Below are 23,540 nucleotides of genomic sequence, written 5' to 3'. Positions count from 1 at the left end.
TGACGCGGAAGCAGGGCCTGGGGGAGGTGGCGCGCGCGTGGGGCTGCGGGGAAGTCGGGGAGGGGAAGGAGAAGAAGGAGGAGGAGGAGAGCGCGCGTGGGGTTGGTGCAGGGCCGGGAAGACTGGGCCCCCGCGGGGGCGCGGTCTGACGCCGTCACTTCCGGTCCCGGCGCACTTCCGGGTGCGGGCAGGGGGCGGAGATTGGTGCAGCTCGAGGAAGGGAGCGGATGAGGCGTCCGGCCCGCTCAGCGACGCTGTGTGTTGCAGGTCTACCCGGAGCCGCGCAACGAGAGCGAGTGCCTGAGCAACATCCGCGAGTTCCTGCGCGCCTGCGGGGCGTCCCTGCGCCTGGAGGTGGGTGAGCGCGGGGCCGGGCCGGGCCGGGCCGGGCCGGGCGGGGGAGGCCGGGTCGGGCTGGAGTGGAGGAGGAGGCCAATGGCCGGGCGAGCCGGGGGTCGGGCGAGCCGAGGTCTCGGTAGCAGTCGCTGTCGGGCGACCGCTCCTCACCGCCGCTTCCCTTGCCCGTTGTGGAGCGGGGCTCCTCGTCCCGGGAAGCAGCCCCCCGATGTCTCCTCGTGGCCGGCGGGCGGATCCCACACCTTGTGATGGTTTCCACGAGAAGCAGTTGTTCTCAGGCTCGTGTGCAGGTGGCATGTTGGTCATCCCCCGTTGGGCGGGGACACCTGTGCAGCCCTAAACGCGGACCCCTCCGGAATCCCCCAGCATCGTATCCAGGTCGGGCTCGGCTCTCAGTAGGCGGCCAGGCAAGGGCCAGGCTCAAACCACGAGGGGCAGACAAACCGCTGCTGATCGCACGTCCTCACCCACTGCTCCGCAGGCCCGAAATTCGGGCGGTGTGACCGGATTCCCCACCTTGACGTTAGAAAACCCACGAGGCTTGAGACTGGGGTTTGCCAAGCCTTGCTTCTGGGGTAACTCCTCGGGGGTGTCTTTTCCGTGCTGCTTGACGTTTGGCGCTGAACACCCTTCAGTGGCAGCCCTCCAGGGGTGTCGCTCTTCCCCTGTTTTTCTTATTCCTGGGCAGTGCTGTAGATCCAGAAAACTGGCTTGGCTTTAGAACCTAGCACAGGTGGACGAGTGTGCAGCCGCTTCTGTGTGGTGTGAATCTCATTATGTTTACAACCTCACCGTGTGAAAGGTTGGTAATACCACACGCACTCCAGCTCTGTGATGACCCAGTGCAGCTCTCCTTTCCTGGTAGGACCGTCTTTTACTGTGTTATTCCTGGGAAGAATTGCAGAAGTTATCCAATCATGTCTGGAAAATATTTAATTGAAATCGGACATACCGTGATTTATGGTGATTAAAGTGTTCCCGTTTTTAAAAATAATTATCTCAAGGAAATTGCTGCCGGCAGTTGGAAAGTGGTTGGGGCGATTTCAGAAAGCCTCACAGCTCTTCGAAGATGGGGTATTGGCTTCCTTGGTGGTGTCAGCCTTGTCATTTTAATGACTTAACTTCCTCATTGGGCTGGAGAGCAATTTTTACTTTGTCTTGCCCTTTCTCATAGGCTTTCATCCTCTTCATACTCCTGGGTTTCGTGTGTGTTACAGTGTTTTTCAGACTCAAGCTACACGTTAAGATAACCGTTGTACACTAAGAAGTTGCTTTAAAGGAAATTGAATGTTACACCCTTTTGTTTTCAGTTTTCTAAAGGCTGGTTGCTGCTATGGCTTTCATGGTTCTGTCTGAGTTTGCTCAGAGATGCTCACAGAGCCCCACGGGGACCTGACCCAGGCACCTAGAACATCACTCGAGACAAAGCAGGTCCTTGCAGAGTATTACTTACTGAGAGGATGAATCTGGAGTTGCCCTTGTGATAGCAAATAGTGTTCCCCTTGAAGGGGGGAAAAGACCAATTATGTCTTATTTTGTGCTGATTTTTAAAGAGTAAATAAACTCTTCCAGTTATTTGAAAATGTACTAGAGGAAAACAGTAGGATTCTTTAAAAGGTCAGTATATCACACTTAAAGCTCATAATTAGCCCAGGAGATAATAAAAACAAAACAACACACTCAAAATCCCAATTTATTCAGCCATCTTTTTTTTTTTTTTTTTTTTTTGGTTTTTCGAGACAGGGTTTCTCTGTATTGTTTTGGAAGCTGTCCTGGAACTAGCTCTGTAGACCAGGCTAGCCTCGAATTCACAGAGATCCTCCTGCCTCTGCCTCCTGAGTGCTGGGGTTAAAGGCGTGCGCCACCAGTGCCCGGCTTCAGCCATCATTTTTAAGGAAGTCTTGGAGGAAGGTATGGCTTTAACTCAGCCATCCATTTGTAACTCTGTGAGGGGAGAGGCCTGTACAGGGAAAGACCTCCTGTTCCACAGGCAGACGTGTGTAGAGAGCCCAAGGGTAAGGCCTTGTATCTTTGAGCAATTCTAGGACTTGTACATTTAATTTCCACCAAATCCTCAAATATGGGAGACAAATCATTTTAAAATTACAAATGGGAAGCAAAACAGCTTAAATTCCAAGTTAGCATTTGTTCTTAGTTCTTAATATCAGGGTATTTTGTTTGTTTGTTCCCTCTGAGAGGTTATTTCAGGCTGAATTGTAAGAAAGACTGTCTAGCTCACTCCACTTTAGCTCCTAGTGATTCCTTTAAGGGAAAGAAATGCAGCATTATGTTATCAGATTGCCCGTGTGTGTGTGTGTGTGTGTGTGGGGCTCCAGTACGCCATGGTACTTGTTTGGAGGTCACAGGATAGCTAGTGAGAGTTGGTTCTGCCCGGCTACCATCCGATTCCAGAGATGGAATATTTCAGGCCTCGCTCGACTTTACCATCTTGCTGGCCTCTTTATTTTTTTTACAATTTATTTTTGTACCAGCCATGTGCCTTAAAATTTTGGGGTAGCTGCCAGGGAGATGGTTTATGCAGTAAGGTGCTTGGTGTGCAAGCATGAGGAGCTGAGGAAAAGCCAGGTGTGGCGGTGTGCTCGGAATCCTAGCGCTGTGGTTCCGAGACCTTCCCCTGGGGTTCGATGGCTAGATAGTCTAGCCAATTTGGCAAGCTCCAGGTTCTGGTAGAGACCTTGGCTCAAAAAATAAGGTCGAGGCTGACTGACAGAAAGAAGACAGCCACTGTTTATTTCTGGCCTCCAGAAACATACGTACACACATGCACATACACACATGCATTTTTATTTTCTGAGTTGCTTGCGCAGAAAACTGGGCACAGCAATGCCAGTTTCCTTCCATTTGTATTTCAAAAAACAAACAACCCCCCCCCCCAAAAAAAAACAAAAGAAGAAAAACCAAAACCAAAATGGTAATAATGATATGCTTGACTTTTGTTAATAAGAAGTACCTTAGTGAATTGAAAGACAAGTCATGAAGTCCTGGAGTATTTGGCTGCAATTCCTTAAGTGAAATAGATGCAGAGATACAGAATTTGTTTTCTAATGCTTTGTTCTGTTTTCAACTCTTGGCCCCAGTTGTATTAGATATATTTGCTGATGGTCACCGTACATTTACTGTCAAGATTTTCTTACCCAGTGTTACTTAATTAGGCACCTGAAATGTATTAAGAAAGGTAACCTGCAACTGTTCAGAGCAGAGTCTGCCTTCCTACTAGCTTTTTATTCACTATCTAAAATAGGTGTTGAAGAGATGGCTCAGCAGTTGAGAGTATTGGCTGCTCTTCAGAGGATCCAGGCTCAAGTACCAGCATCCACATGGTGGCTCACGACCATCTGTAACTATAGTCCAGGAGATCTGATGTTCTCTTCTGATCTCTGCGGGCACACATACATAGTGCGCAGACATGCATGCAGGCACAACACCCATAAACATGAAATAATAATTTTAAAAAATCCCTAAGATTAAGGCCATATGAATTTAGTTCTAATGGTGTCTTCTAAAGCTTAGTCCGTGTCGTGACACACATCATCAGGGTTGTTAGCAGAGTGGACTTGGATCTGGTTGTTCCTCAGAGAGCTATCTGGTGCCTCAGTATTTAGTTATATTTTACATACTTGGTATTGTTATATAATGTGCATTGCTTTTTATTATGAATTTTGAAAAGTTGGACTGTAGCACTGTTATAAATGGGTATTTAAGGTCATTTTCTAAGGTCCAAGTTGAAATTATGAAATGGGAGCCGTGCTTGGCTTGTGAGCTTCCCTGGCAGAGTCCTCTCCCCAGATGGCAGTGGCCTTTCCAAGGCAGGCGATGACTGGGTTATAAATGAGGAATTGACAGATAGAGCAGCGTGTCACCAAGGTTCTCATGCTGAAGAGCTGATACTGCTTCCAGTAGTGTCTGCTCTGGAGAGGAAAATAAGATTCAGATGCGATTTCCCACCATTGCCAAGAAGGAGGCTGTCAAATGAGGCTGCCACGGCTCTTCTCACCAGCCAGTTCTGGCTGTGCTGCTCGGGACCTGGAGGGACGCTGACCACTGCAGTTAGCCTTCCTGCTTGTTCCACACACCAGGTTATTTCAGCATTCCTTTCTGGCTTTAGGTAGATCTTTAATTAAAATATTAATGTATCAGCCATCCAAAGGTCTAGGTGATTCAGGATAGAAGTGGCTTCCCTCCTTATTTTTGGTCTTGCAGATCAGAAGAGATTAAAATGTAGACATGCATTTGTTGGCATAAAGTTTGCTTTACAAGCTAGTTTCTTTATATGTGTATTTATCTGGTATATTGTGGTGTTTTGGATATGTGAATACATCTCAGGGATGATTAAGTGAAGCTAATCTCCATTTGTCACCACTATAGACTTTTTTTGTGATGAGAATGTTTTAAATCCTTTCATGGCATCTTCACATTGTATGTTGTCAGTAGCTGCTACCATACTGTGCAGTGCCCTAGACTGTCCCCTGTGACCAGCATCCTCCCATTGCTCTGTCCTTCCTCCTAGCCCTCGGTGACTGCTGTCTTGTACTTCTGTTAGCTCGACAGTGGTGGGCACTGTGTGTGAGTGAGGCCATGCATTGCTGGTCTTTATCTAGTGGTTCTTGAGGTTTATCCACACTGTCACTATGATATGGTTTCATATCTTCTTTTTACACTGATAGTGTCCTGTTGCTTATATGTATCTTGTTTTCTTTTTACATCTGTCCACCTCAGGTGGTTTCCGTTTTGTGGTTATTGTGAACACTCCTGCAGTATACAGGGAACGCTTGTGTTTCTCCAACATTTTCTCAGTTTCTTTGGATTTACACCTAGTAGTTAGTGGGATCTGGGCCACAGAGTGATGTTTAGTTTTCTGGAGAACATCTGTGTCAGTTTCTCTAATGCTTTGGCTAGCTTACATTCCCACTAACCAGTGTTCAAGGATTCCATCTCCTCACATTTTACCTACCAGTAGTTAACTTTTGTGTTTTTGACAGACATTCAAAGAGGCTCATTGTGGTTTAATTTGAATTTCCTTGGTGTTAGTGATGTTGAAGCTTATAAAAAATAGTTGTTGGCTATTCTTAAGCTTTTCTAAGAAACGGTTGGTAGAAAAAAGATGGCTGCCTCACTTCCTGGTGTGTTTTGCACACTGGCCCACTTCCAGATGCGTGACTTACAACTCTTTCTCCAACTTCGTCAGTTTAGTGGGCGTGATGCTTGCCTTTTGTGTGTGCTGTAAGAAACACGGGTTAGCAGCAAGCACCATCAGAGTGCCAAGCAGGCCTGAAGAGCTGAGTGAGTATGAGTGTACCCGAGTTTTCTGTCCTTTAAACCATGGTGCATAGTATGCTTTTAAGTTGTCTAGCAGCCTGTGTTTGTTACATAAAGCTCAGGATATAGAGAAATGCAAAAAAAAAAAAATAGCATGATACTGCCATCTAGAGATATCGGTGTCACATGCAGATAGCTTTAAGGACCAGTGACACAGTGGTATATATGTTCTGTGATATACTTCTACTTGATACGGTGGCCGTGTGACCGTCTCCTCGTGCTTAGTGACCGCCTCTTGGAGGCTAGCGATCCCTGTTGGCTGTGGACATGCTTTTCAGTTTTCACTGCTCTAAACAGTGACCCACATGAACAGCTATTTTTCCCTCTGTGCTAGTTCCATTAGCCTTGACTGTCACTGCGGGTACAGTTCCTGCTAGGCCACAGCCAGCTAACGGTGGGAGTTCATGCCAGCTTCAGCAGCTGCCACCATGGCACTGAGCTGTCAGTAGCAGTGCACGGGAGTGCCTTCCCAGACTACCTTCTCAGACTGCCCTCAGCTGCTTGTCCCCGATAGAGGCTGTCCTTCCCTCCAGACGAGTCGATCTCCATGCTGTGCCGTGTGGGTTCTCTTGGCATGTCTTGCTTGGGTGAGGTGATGAGGGCAGAGTGAGGCACTCGCAGTTCCCTTGGACTGTCTCTGAGGAGGTGGAAGGAGAGAGTCCTGAGAAGTAGGGTTGGAATCTGCAGCAGCACTTCCTTCCAGCCTGGCATGAGTAGCCAGGCATGAGGCACTTCGCTCCAGCAGAAAGCAGTTTGCAAAGGTGAGAAGGTTGGGCCCTTGAGGTGAGGTTTTCATGTCTGCTTTAGCGTTGAAAGAGTTCCTGAGAACTTCAGTCTGCAGTGTTGTAATGGGCCAGGCTGACTTAAGATGCTAAAGTGAGGCTCTAGAAAGGCTCTCCTTACGGATAAACTCATCATCGGGCTGGAGAGGTGGCTCAGAGGTTAAGAGCATTGGCTGCTCTTCCAGAGGTCCTGAGTTCAATTCCCAGCAACCACATGGTGGCTCACAACCATCTATAATGAGATCTGGTGCCCTCTTCTGGAGTGCAGGGATATATGCAGGCAGAGCACTGTATATATAATGAATAAATCTTAAAAAAAAAAGGATAAGCTCATCACTGTCCTGTATAAGTCTTTGAGTTGACTGTCAGAGTTTGGTAGTGGAGCTGATGGAGGTAGTGCTGTGCTGTCACTTCACCTGTTCTTTGGGAGCGGGAGGGTGGTTGGGATGCTGTCCAGAGCTGACAGCAATTCTATTTTTGTAAATTCCCAAAACTAGTTGCGACTGAATGAGAACATCCCCCATAAGCAAGTATGTTTGAAACCATGGTCCCCAGTTGGTGGAACTGTTTGGGAAGGATGATGAGACTTTGAGGGTTCAAAAAACTTGCCAGGTGTGGTGTTTTACACTGTTAATCCCAGAGGTAGGTAGAGCTCTGAGTTTGAGGCCAGCCTGGTCTACAGAGAAAGTTCCAGGCCAGCCAAGGCTACGCAGAGAAACCCTGTCTTGAAACAAGCAAGCAAGCAAGCAAACAAACAAAAGCAGAACCCAAAACAAAAATATTGCACCGTCCAAAGTATGCTCCTTTTCTCTCTCCTATTGTGGATCAAGAAGTGAGCTCTCAGCTGCTCTGCTGCCATGCCTTAGCTCCAACCCTCTGAAATGTTAAGTCCATTAAGTTCTTTCTTTACTAAGGTAGTGGTGTTTTATTACAGCAGTTTTAAAGTAACCAAGACACTAACCATGCCTACTAAGGCGCTTTGAAGTTAAATGCACATACTTAAAAATATTTTCTTGAAAAGTAAGTATTACTTATTTTTTGATGCTTCCATCTGGACAGCATTATAACCTCAGCCAGCTTCTGGTTACCTGTGTCTGGGGATCTGAGGAGAGTTGTGACACAGTTCTAGATTAGCAATAGGTACTGAGTTAACATATCTGCATTTTTGGTGTAAAGACTCTGTATGTTTCTAGAATCCAGGCATCTCCTTACCTGTCTTTCTGTGTATGTCCTCTCAATATAAGCATTGAGTGTCACTAGATTGGGGCCCCCCACAGAGTGTTTGAGCCTTCCTTGGCATGGTGCTTGGTTTGATTTTAAATGTCAACTTGCCACAACCTAAAATCACCTGATAAGAGCCAATGGAGTATTAGCTAGATTAGGTTGGCTTGGAATGTGTCTGTGGGGGATTATACTGATTTTTAATTGGGGAGACCCATCCTGAGTGTGGACCCTGAACCACAAGACTAAATGAAGACTGTGGACCTTGAACCACAAGACTAAAGAATGTAGACCCTGAACTACAAGACTAAATGAAGACTGTGGACCCTGAACCACAAGACTGAAAGAAGATTGTGGACCCTGAACCACAAGACTGAAGAAAGCTAGTTGAGCATAAGCAGCACGTTAGTGAAGTTGCATTTGTTTCTCTCTGCTTGGTAATGTGATATGGCTAGTTGCTTGAATTCCTGCCTTGACTTCCCCCTCAGTGATGACTGTAACCTGTAAGCCAGATAAACCCTTACTACCTGACTAAGTGTTCTGTTGCTGTTAAGAGAAACCATAACCATTGTAACTCTTATAAAGGAAAAATATTTAATGGGGCTGGCTTATAGTTTCAGAAGTTTAGTTCATTATCCTCATGGAGGGAAGCATAGCAGCGTGCAGACAGACATGGTGCTGGAGAAGGAGCTGAGAGTTCTACATCTGCATCAGCAGACAGCAGGAAGAGAGAGCCACTGGGCCTGCCTTGGGTTTTTGAAACCTGGAAGCCCACCTCCAAGTGACACACTTCCTCCCACAAGGCCATACCTGCTCTAACAAGGTCACACCTCCTAATCATGTCACTCTCTGGTGAGCCCGTGGGACCATTCCTATTCAAACCATCACACTCCCCTAAGCCACTTCAGCAGCAGAAATGAAACTAGTACACTTGGGCTGCTGCTGACCCTGGCTTCTCAGTTGATAAAATATTAAGTGGAAAGGGGCTGGAGAATAGATGGCTCAGTGGTCAAGAGCACTGAGTGCTGCTCTTGCAGAGGAACCAGGTCTGTTTCCCAGCACCCACATGGCAGCTCACAGCCCCCCACCACTCCAGGTCCAGGGGATCTGACATCCTCTTCTGACCTGGGGCATTACATGTGGTGTACAGGTGTGCATTCAGGTCAGGCATCTACAAACAACTAAAATGAAGAGGATGGGTGGAGAGCTGTTGGGGAGTGCTGTGTTTTGTCATCTGCTTGTTGTGAGTGCCCTTTGTCTTAGCTTTACAGACAGGTGGGGATAGGGTAAACACAGCAACTGTTGAATGACAGTTTCGTGGAGCAGTGCAACATACACAGGTTGTTTACTCATCCAAATAGTGTTCACAACCGTCCAAAGTCCAATTTGGTGAGACAGTGAATTTATTGGGGTTTCTTAGAGGAGTATGGGCGAGGGGTACTTACAGGAGCAGAAATAACTCAGAGACAGCTCCGTCACCAAAGCCCATCCCTGTGTGGAAATCTAGAGCACGCTGCTCAGCCTGCAGGCAGTAGCTCAGCAGGTTGGAGAGTATCCTTTCCAGGTAGCTTAGTTGGCCTAACCTTTTCCAGGCTGCTTGGTTGAGTCGTCTTTGCAGCTGGCTTGTCAAAGAGTGACTCACACCTGCTGTACTGACACTAGAGTCTTGGGAAGGAGGAGCCTAGAGAATGTGGTCAGTTTCAGGGACTTCCTGTCTTAACTGAGCTTCCCTGTAGGATGGAGTGTTTGACTTCTCCTTAGGACATCCTGTTGTTTCACCTCTTTGTAAATGTCCTGCCTTAAAATACTGCATTGTTTCACCTTCTCTGTGTGTCCTGTGCCTTCACAAATTTCCCTCCAGAGAAACCTGCTACATGACATGAACCAAAGGAAACAGTCCTGATGATGGCCAGAGGTATGAGAAGACAGTAGGGAGCAAGGGGTGGCAGAGGATTCTGGGAGAGAACAGGTGGTAGGTAAGGCCCAAGGGCTGGAACTTCTCCAGTGGTCTTTGTCTTAGAAACTCAGTGAAGGAAAGGGAGAGTCCCCTCCACTGCAAGGGGGCTAGTGTAGAGGGCCCAGAGTAGAACTGTCTGTTCTCAGAAGCTGCTAAGTGAGTGCGTGTTAGAGGGGCTGGGAGGGCTCTGGGTGGGCCTCCCCAGTTCCGTTTACATCATTTCTGCTCTGCTGCAGGTGCATTGATCTGGCCTCTCTAGACCTTTCCTTGTCTAATAGAATCTGCACTGCAGCCTTTTGCAGGGTACTGTCCCTGTCTGTGGATGAGGGCAAGAGGCATGAGTCTGTCACAGCTGAGTAGGGAGTCTGGCTTTGGATCCCTTCCTCCCTCCCTGCCTCCCTCCCGTATTCTGCCTGCATGTACACCTGCAGGCCAGAAGAGGGCACCAGGTCTCACTACAGATGGTTGTGAGCCATTGTGAGGTTGCTGGGAATTGAACTCAGGACCTCTGGGAGAGCAGCCAGTGTTAGCTGCTGAGCTACCTCTCCAGCCCCAAATTTGCTTTTCTTTAGGATTCATGTCTCTTTTCTAAGGACCAAGATGGGTGGAAATGTAGGTTTTCTTTTAACTGTAGAAGCTGCTAGGGGTTCTGGGATGTGGTCCATGGGCTTGCTCTGGCTACCTGTGGGCCACGCTTCTGGCCCTTAGACTTGAGTTCTTGCTCTTCTGTGACTTACTGCCCCATGGCGAATGAGCTGCTGACGTGCGCTGCAGTAGTTGTGCCTTTTGTTTTTAGGTTTGCAGGACAGTATCAGTCCCTGGAAAGTTCTGCATAATGTGTAACCTCCCCTTCAACAGGCTCTTCTCCCCAGCTTGTCTCCCTGCCTCCTCATCGTGCTAGCTTGTGGTGGGATGGCTCATACGGTCTCTGGCCAGTGTTCTGCTGGCCTGGCACCTGTCACTTGTGCCATTTTCCTGCCTGACTGTGACCCAGGGAGATGTGTCAGGCTGGGCCTGTCCAAGAGCTGTCCTTAGTGGACCGGTCTCTGTAAAGAGCCCTCACCTCTTCTTGACCTGTGTGCTCTTGGACTTTTGGACTTTAGTTCTAGTAGTGTCCACCTGTTGGAGATGTCCATAATGATAAATGACTTATTTCTATGAGTGACTTGTAATTGTTTGCAATGAATTATAGCTTCACAGGTATAACTCATTGACACCCCTACTAGCTCTTGTGAAGTGGCATTAGTGCCTAAAAACTGAGACATGGAGAGGTTGGGAGCAGAGCTATGGTCACCCGCCGGTGATTATTATGCCTTCTTGTTCCTGTGCTCGGATGAGCTTGTGTTCTGTCCTGTCTGGAGAGTTGTCATCTGGGCCAGTGCATACTGTTTCCAGTGCCACGCCTCCCTTCTTTCTGGGTGCTTTGGGCTGTCTGCCTGTCTTTGGCTCCTTGAACATGTGTCCTTGCTCATGGATCACTAAGTAGACATTTGTTGAACTGGCAGAATCTCTACCAAGTGTCCACTCAGGGGTCTTGTGGAACCCTTAAGGACCATGGACTGTCAGGGACCTTGGGCATTCTTCAGGAACCATGGGCTCTAGGGGCCTAAGGGTACTGTCCAAGACAAATGATAGGGCCTCAGTTGCGTGGTATCTGTGTTACCTTAGTTTTTCCCTCTTCCCTCCTTATATACTATCTGATTTTGTCCTTAGAACTTCAGAATTGTGTTGGATTCTTTCAAAGCCTTGCTGCGTAAGCTGTTGCAGATCAAGTGTAATGAGCTAAGCAGCCTCTGTATCTGTGTCAGATGGTTTATGTGAACTCTAACTTGGATCCAGTGGGTGCTGTCAGTCCTGACATATGGGGATCAGGTTGAGAGGACAGATGGCTGATAGATGGCTCTGTGCCCCTTGCTGGTACGGAACCCTGGTTTTGGTGCTGGCTTCCTTGTGGTGGAGCTCAGTGGAAGGATGCTCAGGTCCTAGAGTCCTGCAGAGGTAGACATGACACAAGCTTCGGAGTTGGAGGGCCCCGGGCTTAGGGCACTGGGCGTGGCACATTTCTGCAGTTGTAGGGAAGAGAAACTGAGGTGGTTCCAGGCAGCAGCAGGATGGAGGCCACACACTGTGCAGCCCTTTCCTCTGCCTGTGTGCTCTGCTCTGCGGGTGATGGAGGATGCCCAGAACCATTTCAGGCCCTGTGCACGGCAAGGTGCTCCTTCAGTCCCCAGCATGGGAGACTTGGGGGAGTCTTGGAAAGGGAGGCGTGCAACATGGAGAAGTCCATGAGCACTTCTGCACTGCTGTCCCGTGTCTCCATCTTGTGAGGAGCCCAGCTGAGCTCAATTTGGTGTCCAGTGAGTGAGCACATGGGCAGTTATTGGCTGAGGTGGATTTTGTGGGGAGATCTGTGCTTGCTGAGGAGACAGAGCAAGGTTGGACCTCTGAACCTCAAGGTAGGAGTACAGGTTTCAGGCCAGGCTGTGGCTGTCACCCTAGGTAATGCTGTTGTGCTGGGTGGCTTGTCTGGACTGGCTCATTTGACCACATGGGTCTGGGGACCTTCCTGGGAAAACCTGTCTTATCTCAGACAGTGTCGCTGAACCAGGGCAGGTAAAAAACAGGCATTCGCATGTGAAGTATGCTTTTCCTGCTGCATTACGTCACATGGGTGTTTTTCAGGGATGTTCAGGGTTGGCTAAATAGTAGGAAAATGCTTCACCGAGAATTTGTGCTTTTCTTCTCTTCAGTCCTTGTGGAAGATGAAACAGTGACAGCCATGACAGACGGGTGGCTGTGGATGAAGCTTGAGACGCACAGGCGTGGCTGAGAGCCCTGAAATAGAGTGGCTGCTGTTTCTGCGTGTGGGAGTCCTACAGTTACTCACAGTGGCCTTTCGTCCCTCCCTGTTTACTTCCTATCCCATCACATCCTCTCCCTCCCCCCATGGTGGGGTGGAACCCAGAGCTTTGCACAAGCTGGGTAGATGCTGTCTCACAGTTAGGTCCTTAGCCCCTCCTACCCTTTCTAAGTCTAGTAAGACAGGTTTCTTCTTGATTGTCCTTTAGTCGTCTTTCTGTTTTCCTTTGAAGACAGGCCCTGCAAACCCCGGGCCATTGTCTGGTTGGATGGAGAAAACCCTCTCTTTTCTTGACAGCTACTTGTCCTTCCTCTTTTGGTCTCTTGAGTGTCCTTTGTGTTCTGGGAACCAGCTGAGGACAGGTTCCCACTGGGTAAGTGAAACAAAAGCCAAATCCCTGGACTGTGTTTGGATGTGAAGTCTAGACTGAGTCTGTGTTAAAAATAACCTTGCCCAGAAAATGTATTTTTTCCCAAATTTGCATTAGTCTGTGTGGGTGTTGTCTATTGTAGTTAGGACCTGACAGTGCTTCTGCCATGGCGTGGTATTGATTCCTGTGGCTTGGACTACTCTACTCCTGTAGGGAATGGCAGCCTCACCCTTCTGTAGATGCTTACAGGTGAGGGAGGTTCCCACCCTCGAGGGCCTCAGTGTGAGAGCTTTACGGCACTCTGTAAGGTGCTGATGTGTTTGCTATCCAGGTCTGGCTGACTCATCTACTGAACCTGGGTTTGCTGAGGAGCACAGGTGGCACCTGTGCCCCAGCTGGGGAGGAAACAACTGACATCACAGGAGTACAGAAGTGTGGAGAGTCTTGGTGGCCAAGAGCAGGAGTGAGCAGCACCCTTCTCTCCAGCTGTGGTGTCACAGGACTGGCCCACCTGGCTGCCCATTGTGTGAATTGTAGGGGAGTGAGCTGTGATGGCGCAGTCCAGGAGGGCTGCTGCCCTTTCTAGGAGTGCTCACTGCCGACTGCTGGACGATGGAGGCTTTCTTTTTTCCTCCCGAGAGGTTAGGGGTGGCGGCGGGTGGGTGGGTGCTAGAGAGCTTCCTGGCCTATTGTCCCTGGAGTGTTCCTTACATTAGAGACTTGGGCCTCTGTACCCGCCCGGTGCCGATGCTTTGTGTCTTAACCTCTGCAGGTTTCCACACGCCGGTTACATTTTATTTTGCTAAGCTTTCAAACTGCATTATAGGCCTGTTGATGCTTCTGAATACTTGAGTGCACGTGTAAAATATGGATGCTAGCTTTCATAGTTTCCCGAGACTCTGAGCATGGAATCTGCTATTTCATTCTAGTCCATGTTCAGACGTGCGCCCTGTTCTCAAAGTGACGTGCAGCGCTCCTTTTTTTGAAGCATCATTTACTTTGTCATGCCTGTTCAGTTTCTTTTAACAAAGAAATGTTGCCTTACCTTTATCATTTATGACTTGGAATCTTTAATTTTTATTTATTCTTTACCATTTTATGCATAAATGTAGTATACTTTGATGGTGTTTTCCCATTATCTTCTCCTACCTCCTTTCCCTCCCACCAAGCCCTTCTTCCCAGCAAGTCTCTGTCCTTGGATGTCTTTGCCCCGTGGGCCACTGTGTTTGATTAGGGGTCTGCATATGTGTAGGTGGGAAGTTATGTGAGGAAGGGTGACTTGCTTGACCAAACCACAAAGGACCCTCCCCTAGCAACCATTGCAGCCTGTACCTCCTCCAGGAGGGCGGGGCCCGTACGCACCCCTCCTCTTCATCCACCGTGCAATGCCGATGGCCCAGTCCTGCACACATAGCTGCTTGCCGTGACTTCATGGATGTAGACAGCCGTGTGAGGTCCAGAAGACGGCGTCTCACAGAACTCCTCCCCATCCGCCGCTCTAGCGTCCCTTCCTCCTGCAGTGCTCCCTGAGCCTTGGCGGCCATAACATAGATGTTCTTTAGGGCTGAGCTCTCAGCCACCAGTATTCTTAGCACGTGCTAGGAGCTTCTTATTAGTGCTCACCTGATGGTAAATGGAGGCTTTGCATACAGGCCGAGAGCAGCATGCATCTATGGCACTAACAAGTATTTCAAAGACAGTGTGGTACCATGTCCATACAGTAAGGCAGGGAAGTAGGTCTTCTCCTCTCTCTCTAGCTATGACTGTCTCAGCCATAGTTTTGGACCAGGTTTACAGCAGCACATATCCCTCCCCCACCCCACCAAAGGCCTAACCCCCAGATAGAAGACTGTTTGCACTGTGCCTGCAGGCTGGTATTCTGGCTTGCTGGGTCTTCACCTGAGTAAGACTTGACGCTTTTCTACGTCAGCAGACTGGATGGCATCTTCTGTGTAAGCTAGCCAGGAGGAGGGATGCTTGTGACATAGTTGGAGCTTGATTTCTCTATCATTTGTTTTTATCCTTTCGACACAGTCTTGTCTTACTGTGTCTCCCACATTGGCCTCTAGCTTGAGATGCTCCTGCCTTCTCTCTCCCTGCCCCCTGCCCGTGTTCAGATTATAGTTGTGTGTTGTTATGTGTGTTAGATGTGTACCTGGTGGCGGTTTGATTCTAGTTCAATAATTTGGGCAAGAATTCTGCGTGAAGGTGTTCCTGATCTTTCCATAGCGATTTTGGGAGGGCACTTAGTGTCTTCTCTGGGGCTGCGGAGTTAGCTCTCAGGGTATCGTGCACGTCATTATCACTGTCACATCCGTGCTGTTCCCGCCTCCACACCTACCGGGTGATGTGTCTGACCCCGCTGACCTCATTTGCTGGAATCGCTTTCCATTTTGGTAGTTGCTGTTTGGTATCAGACCCTTGGGTGTGAGGCTGCCTTGGGACATTATGCTCTGGTCAGCACTCTTACAGCACAGCAGACATTGGTGAGTGGAGCTGCTGACAGCCAATTATTTGTGTACATACTTATGTACTTCTGACCTCTGTTATGCAGTTTTTTGTTTTTGTTTTTTTTAATCAGAGGAAAGTCAGTCTGGCCTGGACTAAGGCTCTGAGCTCAGCGTCATACGCACGGACTTTAGCTGTAAAAGGAGAAATGTTAACCAGACTCAGGGCAGACAGCTGCCTGTGAGAGAAGGAATTGGGAGGTCCAGAAGCAGAGGGAGGATGCACTCGTCCTGCAGCGCACTGGCAGCTGAGTGTGGGCTGCTGCTGCTGCTTGCTCACTTCGGGACCAGGACGCTGTGGGACTTGTGTGGAGATGCTGCTACTCTGCCACATAAGTGATCCTGCACCGTGTGTAGTGTATACCCAGGGTAGAGTTGACATTTTAATGCACTTCCAGAGCTGCTTTGTTTGGAGTTAATTACCTGCTCCTCCCACAGGGAGTGGTGGCTATGCTGTCAAGCAGTTGACATCTAGGGTTCAGCTGTATAGTTGCTTGAATGAGAATGCCCTCCCCCTACCTCCATAGACTCTTATATCTGAATGTTTGCTTCACAGTCGGTGGAACCCTTTGCTGGAGGAGGTGTGTCCTAGAGCAGTGTAGCTGAGCCCTGGATTACTGTCTCCTCCCCCTTCTTCAGTGTCTGTCCTGTGAGTCCTGGGACATCTCAAGTTGATCTGCCATTAGGATCCAGTGTAGCGCCTGCTTCCCCTCAGAGAGGGATCAGGGTGCTGTTCAGCGTCTCCAAGGAAGAGGTTGTGGGTGCAGTTCTTGTGTGGCCCGGTGTCTCATGGCTTCATGGGGCGGTTCCTAAGTCAGGATTTTCAGGGTCCTGTAGTCATCTGAAATCCATGCTGAACATCATAGTCTCTCCCCACCTCAGGCTTTTCGCTCGTCGCTTCCGTGTGCTGTGGGAGGAAGGAGGTGTTTATTTGCTTGTGTCTTGAGCACATTCCCCAGTCTGGGGTCTGTACTTGCTGTTAGTCTTGATGTTGATGTGGTGTTCTCACTTCCGTGTGGTGTGGGAGGAAGGAGGTATTTATTTGCTGGGGTCTGTACTTGCTGTTAGTCTTGATGTTGATGTGGTGTTCTCACTGCCTCTTGGAGCTGGGACTGCTGTCACTTCCCCGTCAGGTGGAGGCCTCTGTCCAGGCCCTGCTGCGGCTGGGTTCAGGTTCCAATGGCAGGCAGGTGGTGTTTTGCCAAGAGGAGGTAAGGGACCCAGCAGGCTGTATGGGAGGCCTGTGTGGAACTGCACCCTGTCTCCTCTTCCGGTCGGCTGCCAGTGTGCTGTTAGGACAAAGTCCAAGTGGTCTGAGTCAGAGCTTACTTCTGCTCCGAGCTTCCTCTCCCTGTGTGTAAGAATTGGCACATGGTCCACACTGGGAGGTCCAGGCTGTGTCCCAGTCGGTGTGACACTTACTCTCAGCAAGTTTATCCGCTCTGCTGTGACTGGAGCTGCCACTGTCCCTGCTGTGCTTTAGGAAGGTTTCTCCTGCGCCAGGGAAGGACGCCTGCCCCTTTGTCTTCCTGTTGTCAGCTGTGTCTTCTGCTCTCTGTAGACCCTTCTGGAAATTACCAACACCAATTGGTTATGTCTCTGTGACATAGTATGTGTTCCTTGCCATCGTGTTTGTATGTTGTTGACAGAACAGGTCCACAAACCCAGTAAGGTCTGATTCTGATCTGAAAGGGAAGTAGCTTGTTCAGGGGCGTGTTAGCTGACCGTGCTGTAACTGCTAGAGCCTGGTATGAAGCTGTGCTTGTCTCTGGAAGCAGAAGTAGGTGGGATTAAGTTCAGAATCTGCAGAAGCCTCGGAGATAAGGAGCCAGGGCTGGGTTTTACTGTCTCAACAGTATGGACCATTTGCATTAAGTTTAAATAGCACCACTTAAGATTCCTTGCCATTCTTGTTCTGAAACCAGATTCCATTTGACAATATGATAAGACAAAAATCTGTTTTTAAACGTTGCGAGCAGCACTCCAGAAATATCTGCCAAAAGTCATGATTTTGTGTGTTCCGGTGTGCACGTGTGTTTGTGAAATAGAACTTCCTCACAAACCCTTTGTAGTGGAACTGATGTCCAGATGTTGGGGAGCTGAAGCCTGGGGTCAGTCTGCTGCAATAGTGTTTCATTCCTACTGAGATGGGGAGGAGACACACCTTTCTCAGGTGCTTTCTGGGTGGAGCCACCTGGGGATGTCATGTACATATGAGTCACTCTGTTTTGCTTTTAGGTCAGTATTGCAAGGTGGGTCATGTCAGTTACGGTGGCCAGAGATGTTTGTGCTTGTGTGGCCAAGCTGCTCTGATTCTGAGAAGACAGTTGGGCACGGGGTGTGAGAGCAGTTGGTGGAACTCAGGTATTAGCAAGAGTCGAGTCTGGATGGGCTCTGCTCATGTGTCGTGCCCAGTCTTCTGAGTTTAAGTTATATGCTGTCTAGGTTGTTTGCTCCTTGCATGGCTCTCTCTTCTCCGTGGCCACTGGCTTGGCTTGTGTCTTGTAGTCAGTCTTGAGGCAGTGTTGTCCTTGAAGAAGGTACTCTCCTGCCTGCTGCTGTGGGCTGCACTGTTAACTCCCAGTAAGTACATGGCTACCAAGAGTAGGCCGTGCCATTCCTGAAATTGTAGGCCCTGGCTTCCTTTGGCTTGCATTAGGGAGCTTTATCCTTGCAGTGAGGACACCAGGAATCCAGGTCTCCTTCGGACAGCCTTGCAGTGGTGTTTTCTTGTTACCAGGGTTTCCAGGCCATCGAGACCTTCAGGCCCCCAGATGCCTGCAGCCGCAGCCAGCGCCTTGATGGCTTCCCACCAGCCTTCATGCAGCAAGCTGCGTCTGAACATGGATTAGAACTGTAGATGTTTGCTCTTCAAGCTACTGAGTTAGAGAATAGTGCAGAAACGTGTGGTCACTCAGGTGCCCAGAGGTGACCTAGTGTAGAGGCATGGCACAAGCCAGAGTATAGAGTCTGCCTGGGTTGGTTGTCTGTCACCTACTGAGGGCACAGTGAGGCCCTTTGGGAATGAACTCCCTCACAAACAATTTGCATACATTTGCACCTCTCTCCTCTCTCTCCCCTGCCTCCCTGCCTCCTGAGAAGCCTTAGCTGTCAACAGTTTGCAGTGAGTGCTTTGGATTTGGGTGGAAGAGTGTGCTTTTTAGGCAGTGTGGCAGTGCTTGCTGAGAGTCAGCGCTGTGAGAGGAGGAGGAGGAGGCGCTGCTAAAGTGCCCCTGACCTGTGTGGCCAGTGCTTTGAAAGTCCTGGCTGTGTTTGTAGGGAAGATGGCCCCTTGCTGATGCATTCATTGCTCTCCTACCCCTGACCAGTTCTGCCAGCCCTGGGTAGGTGTCACTCTTGGCAGCAGCCCCACTTGGGCCTGGTTGGAGACTTGCTGACACTCCCCAAGGCTCCTGGAGCTTAACCTCAGTAAGCCTGTGGGATGCACCGCCCCCCCCCCCCCAACTACAGTGAGAAAAAGTCTAGCCGCAGTAAGCCTGGGTTGGAGAAATAAAGGTCAGACCACTGTGTCCTGACAGAACAGTTCTGGCCAGATAACTTCTAACAGCCCTGCTCTGTAGGTTCCTATTTGTTCTACTGTTCTTGAATGAGACAGTGTTACAGTTTGGTCAGAAGTACTACATTTGGGGACACGGGTGAGCAGGCACATTCACACCTCCTCACAGGTCACCTTGATGGTTCAGCTTCCCACAGGTGACCAGGCATGTTCACACCTACTCACAGGTCACCTTGATGATGTCACCTTACTCCACAGGGGACCAGGCAAAGCTACACCTGCTCACAGGTCACCTTGATGGTGTCACCTTACCCCACAGGTGACCAGGCACGTCCACACCTGCTCATAGGTCACCTTGATGGTGTCAGCTTACCCCACAGGTGACCAGGCACGTCCACACCTGCTCATAGGTCACCTTGATGGTGTCACCTTACTCCACAGGGGACCAGGCAAATCTACACCTGCTCATAGGTCACCTTGATGATGTCACCTTACCCCACAGGTGACCAGGCACGTCCACACCTGCTCATAGGTCACCTTGATGATGTCACCTTACTCCACAGGGGACCAGGCAAAGCTACACCTGCTCACAGGTCACCTTGATGGTGTCAGCTTACCCCACAGGTGACCAGGCACGTCCACACCTGCTCATAGGTCACCTTGATGGTGTCACCTTACTCCACATTCACACCTGCTCACAGGTCACCTTGATGGTGTCATTGGCCAGACAGATACTGTGTGAACAGTGAGTACCAGGTTCTTCTCAGTTCAGGCATTCCTACAAGAGCTAAGCTGGCATTGTGTGTGGCTATTACAAATAGCCATAAAAGAGGGACTGTGTGTAACTAGAGCACTTTCAGAGACGGAGAAGATGTTGTGGCGGGAGATGGCACCTAGGCCAGATTGCAGAGTCTTTGAAGATCGGAACTGACTTATCTGGGAATGTGGCCAGCAGGATCACAGGCTTCTGTGCCTGGATAAAGGAATGTCCTGGAGGGGCAGGCAGAGCTTCTGAAGCACATGTGTGCCTCTGGTCTGTGTGTGGTGGCCTCCTGCTTCTGTGTGCTGTGAAGGCCAACCACTCTGCCAGCCTGTGGTGTTACCTTCTCGGCAAAGCGCAGCAAGTCCAGGCTGTGCCTTCTGACCTACACACCTCATGGCTCTGGGGAGTGGTCTTGTGTGTCATACTGACTGGCTTAGGTGGGAGGTGTTCAGGGAAGGTTCCATGCCTCTTCTCTGGTTCCTTTAATGTGAACAGTCTCAGAATTAAGGCCGGCCTTTGTTTTTTTTTTTTTTTGTTTTTTGTTTTGCTGGCTAGGTTGCTGTTTGGGGAAGTAGTCTGTTGTGTTCCTTGGAAAAGCAACCCCACTGAATGCTCACTACCTTTAGAATGGGCCTCCTGGCTTGTCTGATGTCACTGTTGGGTTTTCTGGGGAGGAAGGTAACAGTAGGCTCCCTGACGTCACACCAGAGCCCATTGGCTGCAGCTCCAGCCAGTCACATGCTCTGTGGTATCTGGGTAGGAAAGCTATATAGTCTTGGAATAACAGGAAGCATTCCCGTATTTCACATCCTGTTGTTCTGGGATTTGTGACTTGCTGCCTCGCCATAATGAAGGTTAGTGGGCATTTGTCTGTGTTTTTCTTGTGGAATACCATAGCTTGAATTTTCTAGGCTCAGAATTAGACCTTAGAGCTGGAGGACAGATCATCATTGAGATATTTTATAATTAAGGGAACATTTTGTATGAGGAAACTAAGGCCTAGACAGGACAATACTTTTTATTCTTTAAAAAGATGGAACTTAAACTATTGTGATCCTTAAAAATTGTAACACGGAGGTGAGCCTAGAAAGGGTTCCCTTTTGGGCTGGCTCTGTAAGCTACAGGTGTTACAACCCAGGACAAGTTGCAGTCCATGAAAGTCCTGAGGGATTTGCCGGAAGGGATCAGAGGAAGACTGGCCACCTTCTGAGACCAGTGGAGCTGGAGACAATCGCTTTTGTCGTTTTTGGGGTTTTGTGCTAATGTGCTATTCTCATGAATTTTCAGCAGCGTCCCCTTTTGAACTGTTTTGACCATCATCCTCTTTTTAAGGTACATCTTACTCTCTGGATGGGTGACCCACAAATGCACTCAGCCCGGGTCCAGTGTACACTGGCTGGGTTGTGGGAGATGTGTAGTCAGCCTCTTTAGACTTTATACCCTAGGATGGAGTGTACATATGGACACTGGTACTTGGGGGATTTCTGGAAGCTCAGCTTGGCTGGGACAGGGTTTCAGGAAGTAAGATGAGTGAGACTCTGCAGGAAGGAGGTGGGGTGTGGGAAGGGGGAAGGCAGGAAGGGGTGGAGGAGGGACTTCCTGGCTCTGGCGGGGAGGCTGCAGAAGGAGGAGGAGGAGGGCAGAGGTCCTAGTGCCAGTCCACAGGTGTTTATCCCAGAGCAGAGATTGTTCTGTTTTGCCTCAAGGAAAGAAACTATGTTAATTTGGTATGCATTTGGACATCTAGCTTTTGGCATTTAGCTTTCCTTTCTATAATTTGTACCAGTTAGATTTGTCTGTTATTCTGGACGATTTGGTTATAAAAATTATTTGAAGAGGTCACTTAGTGATCAGAAGTGACACACAGTCCTTAAAGAGTGTTTGGAAAGAGTTGTGCGTGTTTTAGCACATCTGTAAGCAGAGACATGTGCACACACTCCTCCAAACAAAAGCAGATGTGTTTAACCAGGTGACCGTCTCACATTCTTTCCTAGATTTAGGTGGGTGGTACATTCACATATTCTTGCATTTGGATTCCAGCTGTCTTAACCCAGGCTAGCTCATGTGTCTTCTCTCCGGGCTCAGTCTCGTGGTGTGACTGACTCAGGGTCAGAGTGGGTTCTGGCCTACAGTCCAGGTTCTTCAGAGCTCTCTGCCCTGGGCGCTACCCTGCCTCTCTCCTGGGACCCGCTTCATGTTCCATCTGTCTCCTGTCGCCTTGTGTGTCTTCCCGCGTCTGCGTGTACCTCTTGTGCTGCTGCCTTGGGTGGGGTACATTTAATTTACCTTCCTATGTGGTAGGAGAGACCATCTTTGGCGTGTCCTGTCCTGTAGACTCTGGACAGTCTAAGGACAGAGGATTTCAGCCCACCCTGAGCCTTCACCCAGTACCTTCACTGGCGGCCCCTGGCTCACACCCTGGCTTTTGCCTGACCTGGGTGGAGAAGGGAGCAGAGCTGGGTTTGGTTCTCCTCCAAGGGCTTGGTGCCTCACAAGGGAATTCCAGTGGATTCTTATCCCCAGGGCCCACTCAAGGTTGTGTTGCCTCTTGAGTGTTTCAGACCGAGTGTGCTGGCCTTGCACAGTCACATGCTGTTGAGAATTTCATGTCTTTGGCCAGCATATAATATGGTACTAGTTTTCTTGTTTCGTTTTCTTTCAGACTTTTGATGCAAATGACTTATATCAGGGGCAGAACTTTAACAAGGTCCTCGGCTCCTTGGTGACACTAAATAAAGTGACAGCAGGTAAGACTCTCATTAAGTGTCCTCAGGTTCATGTCTCGTTTCCTGTCAGCAAGGTAAAATGATCATTATGCCTCGAGAAAGAAGCATCTTTGGTGTTGAATGTCCGGTTGTTCCTTCGACTGCTGGTGACGTGGGACTCTGGTTGTGAGTGCCGGGGCAGCAGCAGTCCCTGGTGCTGGGGACCTTCAACACAGTAGGCTGGGTCCGAGCCACTCCCTAGCACGTGCTTGCTGTGCTTGTACTTTGCAAACTGCCCTTTGCCTGAGCCCTGGGCTTCCCAGCTCCTGGCTTCAGAGTAAGAGTAGGGTCTGCTGCTCAGAGCACGGGGTGTGACTGTCTTCACTGGCACATGGTGAAGGGTTACAGGATGAGACGGATTCACAGTGGTGGTGCCCACACTCTGGCCTTGAGTCCCACAGTGATGTCTGGTCAGTAGTGGGCTGTGCCATGGTGGTGTGCGCCGTGCAGGCTCTGCCGACAGTTGTGTGTGTTTGATGTCGCACGTGACACATCCTTAGTGCTGTCACGTGCTAGGTAGTCGTGTGTGACGTATGACTGCTCATCTGTGCCTCCTTGCTGATGGTGTGGCCTCAGAGAAGGGTGCATGAGCTGTGCTGGAGACAAGAGCCTGGCACTTCCTCGTGAGCAGTTACACTGTTTTCCCAGATGAAGGGAATGTTTTTATAAGCACAGATAAAATGGTTCGCAAACTGTTGAGGATCGCACTAGGGAAGAACAGATAAGTTAGTCATCCCCAGATCATCCTGGAGAGGTATTTGGGGAGTGAATGATTCATTTGTGGGGCAGAGAGTCTGCTCTTGTTGCTGTGTAAAGTGTAAATGGAATGCTTTGCTGTGGGCCCTGAGTGTGTCCCTCCATGCTGGTCCAGTTTAGAGCCAGCGTGTGTTGAGGGAACACGGTGTCAGGCGTCTTCAGCACTTGTCCTTTCTGTGTGCTCGGTCTTTTCAGACATCGGACTAGGAAGTGACTCTGTGTGTGCTCGGCCCTCCTCACATCGGATAAAGTCTTTTGATTCCTTGGGATCCCAGTCGTCACACAGTAGGACTTCAAAATTGCTTCAGAGCCAGTACCGAAGCTTGGTAAGTAAGATGTTTTATTTTG

General features: G+C 49.3%; 1 protein-coding gene across 9 annotated transcripts in view; it reads left to right on the top strand.

Moving 5' to 3' along the window:
• Arhgef7 (Rho guanine nucleotide exchange factor 7) overlaps positions 1-23,540 on the top strand; it is a 112,503-nt gene that overhangs the window by 33,094 nt on the left and 55,869 nt on the right. For 6 of the 9 annotated variants that reach the window (XM_013115779.3, XM_013115781.3, XM_013115776.3 and 3 more), the window contains exons 2-4: positions 268-354; positions 22,334-22,418; positions 23,388-23,518. In XM_013115779.3, coding sequence (XP_012971233.1) covers positions 268-354; positions 22,334-22,418; positions 23,388-23,518 — 303 coding nt within the window. Of the gene's footprint in view, positions 1-267; positions 355-20,475; positions 20,526-22,333; positions 22,419-23,387; positions 23,519-23,540 lie in introns of those variants that run through there. The other 3 variants (XM_013115777.3, XM_013115782.3, XM_021229093.2) reach the window with 2 other exon arrangements.

Source organism: Mesocricetus auratus, unplaced genomic scaffold (assembly GCF_017639785.1).
Source record: "Mesocricetus auratus isolate SY011 unplaced genomic scaffold, BCM_Maur_2.0 Super-Scaffold_100031, whole genome shotgun sequence".
NCBI lineage: Eukaryota > Metazoa > Chordata > Mammalia > Rodentia > Cricetidae > Mesocricetus > Mesocricetus auratus.
The sequence above is the reverse complement of the archived record's forward strand: the minus strand, read 5'-3'. Positions and strand labels throughout refer to the sequence as shown.